General features: G+C 50.7%; 2 protein-coding genes across 13 annotated transcripts in view; both read left to right on the forward strand.

Annotated features, from left to right (window-relative positions):
- Positions 1 to 3155, forward strand: part of MYCBPAP (MYCBP associated protein) — a 17753-nt gene extending 14598 nt beyond the window's left edge. Inside the window, exons 16-20 of the mRNA XM_006019793.3 lie at positions 422 to 543; positions 1226 to 1341; positions 2266 to 2399; positions 2615 to 2794; positions 3002 to 3155. Coding sequence (XP_006019855.1) covers positions 422 to 543; positions 1226 to 1341; positions 2266 to 2399; positions 2615 to 2794; positions 3002 to 3091 — 642 coding nt within the window. The 3' untranslated portion in view covers positions 3092 to 3155. The remainder of the gene's footprint in view (positions 1 to 421; positions 544 to 1225; positions 1342 to 2265; positions 2400 to 2614; positions 2795 to 3001) is intronic.
- Positions 3156 to 5151: 1996 nt separating this feature from the next.
- Positions 5152 to 8361, forward strand: part of EPN3 (epsin 3) — a 17251-nt gene continuing 14041 nt past the window's right edge. For 3 of the 12 annotated variants that reach the window (XM_025199189.1, XM_025199194.1, XM_025199188.1), the window contains exon 1: positions 5155 to 5482. The gene's annotated coding sequence lies outside the window, so the exon portion shown is untranslated. Of the gene's footprint in view, positions 5574 to 5691; positions 6126 to 8361 lie in introns of those variants that run through there. The other 9 variants (XM_025199195.1, XM_025199191.1, XM_025199193.1 and 6 more) reach the window with 8 other exon arrangements.

An 8361-nucleotide genomic window follows, 5' to 3' on the forward strand; every position in this document is an offset into this window, starting at 1 on the left:
GCTTGAGATGCACCTTTGGATGCATGACAAGGTATGGCTGGCCTTGCTGGCTGCGGTCAGGCATTGGCGGCTCATGTTCATCTTGGAGTCAATAATGACTCCGAGATCCCTTTCCGCCTCTGTGCTTTCAAGAGGGGAACTCCCCAGCCTGTATGTATGCTGTGGATTCCTTCTCCCAAGGTGCAGCACCCTGCATTTGTCTACATTATCAGCCTAGATCTAGCTTTCCAACAACGAATTACTAGAGTGTATATTAAATAGGCAGATTCATCAGCTTGGGTTCTGTCAATATAGGTGCACTGGATACATGCTTTCATACTTTTGATCCCCATTTTAGATCACCAGAAAACTCCTTCTAGACCTCTAGGACTGCTTGTGTCTTGAGCTGAGGAGTTGCTTGCTTTGCTTTTTATCCCACCAGGCTATCCAGTCAATCCCTACAGAGGACCAGCAAGAAGCAGCCCTGGCACAACTCAATAAGGCAGCATTGGAGCTTTGTATGGAACAGAAGCCAGCTCAGTCAGATCTCCTCTACCAAATGTGGTAGGTTACCATCACAGAGAAAAGCCTTACAGACACCCTCATTTAGGCAGTTGCTCTGGCCAACTCCAAAAAGAGATTTCATATTTATTCCATCTAGGGATCAGATAACTATCTCCAGCAGTCTTTTTTTTTTTTTTTTTAAAGTTGAGGTGGAGCAGCTGTCCAAGTGCTAGATGCCATTTTACCCTTGGTAGAAATCAGAGCACTGATCTCTTGCACTGTGGGGAATGCCAGAGATCCCTGTTCTCCAGGACTGTTTGCTGCCAAAGTCCTGGTTTACATTTATGAGGACCTCCTGAGGCCTGCCTAAAGTCTCCATCCCGGATATCAGTGCCAGCTGAGACTTGTCTGGGCAGCAAGTAGAAACATTCCTGACAAAAGAAGGCAGCAGCTTCCAGATATGTATGAGTCTGATCCACACTGATTCACCAAAGTGGATGTGTCTGGAAGAAGAAGGGATCTAATTTCACAGTAAAACTTTATGTTGTCAGGCCTTGTGTTTTAATAACCTGCAATAGCTCTTGTTTAGTAGCAAAGCGCTCACATTCGTTGTTTTGGGGCAGAACAACACAGGAGGGGAAACGAAACCCCTCGTTACCCTTGTCCGTCTATGCCAAGGTGCATACGATTGCTGTCCCTCACATCTTCTGTCCAGGGCTAATCCTGATACCTTTGTTCTCAGTCTTCAGCTGTGGCGCGAAGCAATTGATGGTCTGGTGAGCCACTCTCTGATGCTGAGATCGCTGCTGGGCATGCCCGAGAAGGACCCTTATGTAGAAATCGTTCCAGAGGAAACAGGTACCTTAGCACAGCAGCCTAGAAGGCCTTGCAACAAGAGCTCCTGTGCCTTGGAAGATCATAAATGGATTTCAGTACCATTTAGCATCAGGCAACTTTACTGAACTTTACCTGATATGACTTTTTGAGCAATTTCCCCTTTGAGCCCCTTGCGATAGAATGTGTTAGAAAAATTACTGATGCTGTTCTGGTGTCAGAAAGGGATAGCATCTGTTGGCTTAGTGGGATGACAATCCTTGTAGGGTTTTGGCATGTTTCTCACACCACTAATAATGTCATGTTACCTTAGAGGCTGGAATAGCATTTGACAGGGACCGTTTAGGACAGTGGCGCTCAGCCTTTTGGCCCCAGGGGCCTGGTCTTCGGGCTGAATTGGACCCCATGCACCAGGATCAGGCCTACATGCCTGGCTTGGGCCCTGTGTCTTGGTGGCCCCCATGCACTACGATAGGGCCCCGGGCCCTGCACCATCCCCACATGCAGGGATGGAGCTTCATGCCACCCCTGTGCACTGGGCACACTGGGATTGGATCCTGCGCCAGCCTAGCCCACAGAGTCACAACCTGTGGGATTCTCCATGGGGTGCCCAATGGCCCGGGTGACGTGGCTCCGGGGGCTGGATCTAGCTCACAGGCCAAGGTTTCAGCACTCCTGATTTAGGAATAATGCATCCTGCATTTGTGCAGAGGGTAGGGTTGCATGATCCTCCAGGCCCCTTCCAACTCTGCAGTTTTACAGTGCTATGTCATTATTGATTTTATGTGACATATCTATCACTTGTTCTGTCCTTAAGCCTCAGGGAGCTGGAAAGGGAAGGTACATTGTGGTGCATTGCATTTAGACTGCCGAGACGCCCTGGATATGTGACTTTGTACAGGGTATGGAAGCACTGCCCTAGCATTATTGGAATTGTTTGCTTTGCAGTGGACTCAAAGCAAATTGTAAAAGGAGGAAAGGAGGAGCGGAAAATCTATCTGAAAGAAGAGAAGAAGACAGCTGGTGGGAAGGAAAAAGAGGAGAAAAAAGGAACAGCAAAGTTAACAGGAAAAGATAAGGAGGTATGTAGTAGGGTGCATCATGGAAATTGAAGAACTAGGTCCTGGAAGACTACACAAGCCATCACAAGGATGTGCACTTTGAGGTTGTGTACCACCATGTTCAGGCGAAGACCTGATTCCTTCTCTCTATGAAAGAGCTGCCATTTTTCATATGCAGCTTGCTTTGCCCTTTAGGGGTCTGTGATCCCTCCTTTGACTTTTCTTTCTGTGAGCAGGAGAGGCCAAACAGCAGGAAATTAAAAGGGGATAAAAGATTTAAAACTTCCAGTTTTGTACGGGAGGCGAAAGAACTGATCTTACCAGTGGACACTGTTGATTCAGAGCATGCACTACCTCGCCAGGAACAAGTGGACCCCACCGTACTTGAGAAATACCATGAAAAGCTTTATGTTGGAGTGAGTTTAGCCAGCCCCTTACCTATTCTCTTTCTCTTTCCATCCCCTTTTTTGGTCATGTCTCCCTAGTTGCTTTCATTTTGGCCCATCCCCTCTGCTTATAAGCTTCAAATGAAGCTAAATAGAGAAATGAGCATTTGGCCAGATGGACAAGATTTCTTTGCAGAGTTTCATTGCAAAGGTTGTTGTCTTTGTTTTCTTTTTTAGGTGTACAGCCTACTAGGTTCGATGGTGAGCACCATGGCTTCTCTAATGGAGGAGCTCCTGAAAAAAGGATGCCTAGAAGCAGGAGATTGACACATTTTCTTTCTAAAAAAAACATTACTGATGTTCTCTTTAAAGGAATAAATGTCCATGTTTATACTGACCTAGTGTATCTTTCTTTTCTTTCCAAAATGAGAAGGGATTAAAAACCTCGACTTGGATTCCTTTCTTCTGACATCCTGCCACTGGAGACTTCAGGGAGACTGTTCACAGATTACCTATTTTTTCCGTGAAAGATCATTGATTAAGGAGAGGTCAGTGCACTGAGGTGTACTGTAGTCTCAGATAGTTGAAACTAAAGGAAAATGATATGTTTCTACCTAGGGAAGGGAGTTTAAAAGAGCCTTTCAATAAAAGCATGTCACCATCTTTTGTTTCTCATTAGGTCCTTGTCATGTCCCCTTTTTTCCCTTTGCTTGTCTGTGTTTCCCTTTCCATGTTGATCTTGGTATACATACCTCTCGGGCTGTGTTAGTGTATTAGTGTTTCTCTCTGAGCTAAGTCTTGTTTGATTTACGCTCAGGACTAGTCATGCTGCTGTCGAAACAAGTGGAAATGATCCATGAGACTTTAGTTTCTCTTCTGTCTCTATCAGCCTTTCTTCCTGCATGTTGGCTTGCTCCTTGCATATGTACCGGGGCCTCCTCTGTCTGAATGTCCTGATGTCTCTTGGGACAGCATCCTTTGGTGGAAACTTATCAGTTCTTAACACCACACTCCCAGCATTTGGTGTTGCCTCGAGGCAAGTTTTCAAAAATGGAAAGAGCGGAGATGCAGTATCTGACTTAACTTGGCACCTCATTTCAGCAAAGTGCATTTTTCCTGCTGGAGCAGCTGGACTCCGCTGCAGACAGGCTTGGCACTATCAAGAAATTACATCAATATAGATATTAATTTACATTTTCAATGCACTTTGAGTTTCCTGGATGGAATATACTCTGTAAATGCAAAAAGTGGCTGCTATGTTGTATGTACGCACCTACAATAACACCCCTTACTATCTGAGATGTTTATTGTGTTTGACTAAATTCCTCTTCTGGCATTCAGACCTATTAACATGGTACCAGACTCAGATTGGCTCCAGCAGCCCTGGGGTAGCTTACTGGATTGCTTTTATCCATTTTACCCTGAGATAGGACCTGTGGATCCATGGGTCAGGTCAGATTGGGATGGCCCAGTGTCATGTGCCTGTTACTAGCTCTGAGTCTGCTGTCAAAGCTTCCACCCTCTGTGTTTCATACAGTTGTGGTGATGGAGGGATGGATTACCCATAACAGGGGCAAGCAATTATTTCAGGCAGAGGGCCGCTTACTGAGTTTTGGCAAGCCATTGAGGGCCGCATGATGGGCAGTCAGGGGCAGATAAATATTAATTTTCTAAATTTTTTAGGGGCCCCATGGGCCGGATAGAATGGCTTGGCGGGCGGCCCCCGGGCCACATTTTGCCCACCCCGACCCATAAGATCATCTCTGCATACAGGGTACATCTGTTAAGAAAAACATCAGGGATATTGGGAGGGGAGGAGAGAAAGGAAAGCCTATCACTGATTAAAATAAAAGGCAGAGGCCAGGAGAGAGGAGGTGGCAATGATGACAGCAAGAGACCTGACTTATTTGCTAATGTCATCTGAATCCTCACCCCCCCAAGCCAGACGCTGTAGCTCTCCGGGGAAGGGGGGAGTATCCATCATCCAAATTTAGATCCCGTCAAATCTTAACGCACACAATTGAAAAGCAGCTTGGTGTCACTGAGGCTGCGTTTCAATGGGGCAGAGAAGCCTGCAGCCCCGGATGATGCTGGAGTGCAAGTTAAAAATAAAACTGCAAGTGGCTGGAAACCACAGGAGACAGTGGCTGAGCCCGCACTGTCTGCAACATCTTTGTCCCTTCCGAGGGATCTCTCTGTCCTTTCCCAATGGCAGGCAGAGACGAGAGGGTTAAAGGGAGCAGCTGAGCCTGCTGCTGGTCCCCTCCTGGGCTTTGGAGGGGTTGCCATTGCTGGGATGAAGGGGAGCGTGAGGCTTTGTAAAAAGCCATGGGCCTGAAGGAGTTAACGAGAGCAGCCAATTCCTCCCCTGTCGTGTCCTGTTCGTGCTGAGACAGACCTGCCCAGCCAGCTGAACAACTTTCACACCCAGAGCTGGAAGATTTCTGCCTGGCTCAAGGAATCGCTCTCCAGTCTGCTTCCAGCCCCTTCCCCTGGACCCTGCGGGGAGCAGCCCGCCGGGGCTGGAGCCCTGCTTGCATTGGATGGATTTAGGAGCTCTGGGCTTGAACCTGCAGCACCTAAGCCCGGACAGTCCTCTGCGGGGAACAGAGCTGTCTCCCGTGCAAGGGCGGACTGACTGCTGAACACCATCTGCCTCTCGCGCTGCAGAGGGGGAGCTGCTCGCACAGCCACGCAGGGAGGGAGCCAGCACCAGAGGTAGGAATCCCTGTCCTCGCCCTGCACTGCTGCGCTGGGATGCCTGGTGACAGCTGCCTGGTACAGGAGCCGCTCCGTGATGCCCGTGGAGGTAGAGGAGGGGGCGAGGCGGGTGGGGAGGAAAGTTCTGGAGGCTGGAGCATCTCAGGCTGCAGTGAAGCGCGCTCTGATTCCCGGCACTAGTTTGGCAGAGCTGTAGGATTCGTTTCCCGGGCCCTGGCCTGCCTGCAGTGCACGGCCTGGAGCTTCCTTGGGGATGGCGGAGGTGGGGGACCCCCTGCCCTGCTCCCCCGCACAGGCAGGTGGGGGTGCAGGGTGCCTGTGCCCCAAGGGATAGGTGCCAAGGGTGCTCCTGGCTCTTTAGACCCAAGCCTTCACTGTGTTGGCACCGTCCCCGGTGTCCCTGTGGTCATGGGAGCGGTGCTGGCATGGCCATTCAGTGCAGAGTCCTCAGGTGATCTGGTTTCAGCTCAGGGTGCCTGCCCTGGGTCACCCTGTGTTTGCCCCTCCGGCCATGCCCCATCCAGGGCAGGAGAGCAGCCGGGCATCCTGTCAGGGGCGCGGGCAGGGAAGAAAATCGAAGTGGATTATGTAACGCCCACTGCCACGGCAGGTCTGAATGGCGGCGCGGGCAGCCGAGGGGGTAAGTGTGTGCTTTGCATGTGCCCGCGTGTCGTTTTGTGAACAGTATAATTGATTTTGACACCGGGAAGGCTTTTGCTAAGAACCTCTGGGGTTGTCTGGGCTCTCGGGAAATGTCATGGGGGGGGTCTCACAGCCAAGCCCCGCACTGAACCTCCCACCCCACTTTCTCTCTCTCTCCCTCCTCATCTTTTCATCTCTTTTGATCTTCGTCAAATCTGAAGGGAGCCCAAGCCCTTCCCAGTCTCTGGGGCCTGTTCTGGCCCCCGGCACACAGGGGAAGAGACGGGAAAGCGGGCAGGCAGTGGCAGGGCCTTCCAGGACCCCACCGTGTGTTTGTTTGCAAGGTCCGTGGATACGGGGCAGCGAGAGCCTTTGCCAAGCGCTGGCTTCTCACGGCATGGTCCGGGTCGCTGCATGAATTTTACTGCCTCCTCTTTCGGCTCATGCATTGCTCTCCCTTGCGGGGAGGGCCCTGTGTCCGACTGAAGTTTAAAGGAGTCTTTCTCCATATCCCTTTTCCACCTGTCTCTCCCACCCTCACTGTGGCGGCCTCTTCCTTTTCCTACCTCTCCCTCTTTCCACTTCTCTTTCTCAGCCTCCCTTCCCTGCTCTTTCCTACCTCTTCCCCTATCATTTTTTGTCTGTCCTCATCTCTGCTTTGTTCCAGCCCCTTCTCTTTTGCTTTCCCAGTCCCCTTCTGGCCCCCTGCGTGGAGATCATCGAGGTGCCCTAGGTGGTGGCCACCATGCCCTTCTGCTCGATGCTGAGTCTCCGCGTGTCCTTCTCCCCACCTGACAGCTTTTTGCTCAAGGTCACTGCAGTAATTCCATATGAGGCTGCCTGGTGCTGCTGCCTTATCTACTGCGTGGTTTCTGTTTCACTCCCTTTATATTCCTGGAGATATTGTGTTCAATCAAACTCGCTGCTTTTAACACCGCTGGCAGCCTTCCAGGCACACACGCGCTGCCTTCCTCCCCCACACCACCACCCCCTGTTTGGCATTTCTTTTTCCTTCCCTTTGCTCTGTACTTTATAAAACACCAAAAACTTTCCAGGAAGTTTCGAAAGCAGGTGAGATCCAGCCACAGCTCTGTGTCCGCGCTGGCTGGGGACAATCGGACCTGTCACGTGCAGCCTGCTGGTCCTTGGCGTTGGGGGAGCGTGCAGGCAGGGGGCTTTCTCCCCCGAGGGAACCCGCTGCGAGCTAGAAAACAATGTCCCGAGCAGAGGGAGAAGTTAATCCATGCCAGGCTGCTGTTTGCAGCAGGGACGGTGGCACCTTTTCGAAGGTGGAACTTTATCAATGACCTTGTAGCTCTCGGAGAGGAGACTGCTGATCTGAGCCCTGAAGGGTATTGATAAAGCAAAGTCCTTGCTTTTAAGCAGTGAGGAATAAATGCTCTAACCCCCCCCCAAAAACCTCCCCGCCCCCCAGCACTGCTATCCCTGATTGCAGTCATTTTACTGGCATGTAGTTGCACTCAGATCTAAAGCCAGTAAATGGGCTGCATCACGAAAGGAAATCAATACGAGGAAGCTTCTTTAAAGAAACTTCTTTGGCCTTGAGAGTACCGTCTTTCCAGACTTCTCCCCCTCTGACTTCCCACAGTGGTTGGGGAGTGATGTGGCCTTTCCTTCAGCAAGAGCCATGGAGAATGGCCAAGGCCACAAGAAGGGCCAAAGCCACGTCCTGATAAGCGAAGGGCCTGTGCACACTGGAGGTGTCTCCAAGCAATGACGGCACACGACTGGTTTTGCTGGTTTGGATGGTGTGTGATGGGAGCCACACGTGTTTCATGGGCGTGTTCATGCAAGTGTGCGTTCAGCCCCGATTCAGTCATGAAGAAAATGAGGTTTGTAAGCGGAGGTTGTTTCTGAGTCACTTTGGGAGGTGAGGGATGAAACCTGATGTAGCAAGCAGAGCGTAGGGAGGGCCACCTCCCTGCAGTTACCTTTAAGGATGCAAAGCCCGGAAGCTGAAACCATCGTGCCAGCTGAGGGGTGTGGAGTGCAAACTCACCACCCCTTTGCCTTCAGTGTGGCTCTGGGTCTCCATCGTCGCAAGCTGGGTCTGGATTTCCCCTTTGGGTCAGTATCTCAAACATGGTGATTTCCCAGAGTACAGCGGCTGGATGGGGAAGCAAAGGAAGAAGACATGAAAAGCGGGTAGTTTAGGAAGAGAGGCCTGGTGTGGGCACAAGAGGATCCTGGAGTAACCTTGGGATTGAATTTTG

Source organism: Alligator sinensis, unplaced genomic scaffold (genome assembly GCF_000455745.1).
Source record: "Alligator sinensis unplaced genomic scaffold, ASM45574v1 scaffold876_1, whole genome shotgun sequence".
NCBI classification, from domain to species: domain Eukaryota; kingdom Metazoa; phylum Chordata; order Crocodylia; family Alligatoridae; genus Alligator; species Alligator sinensis.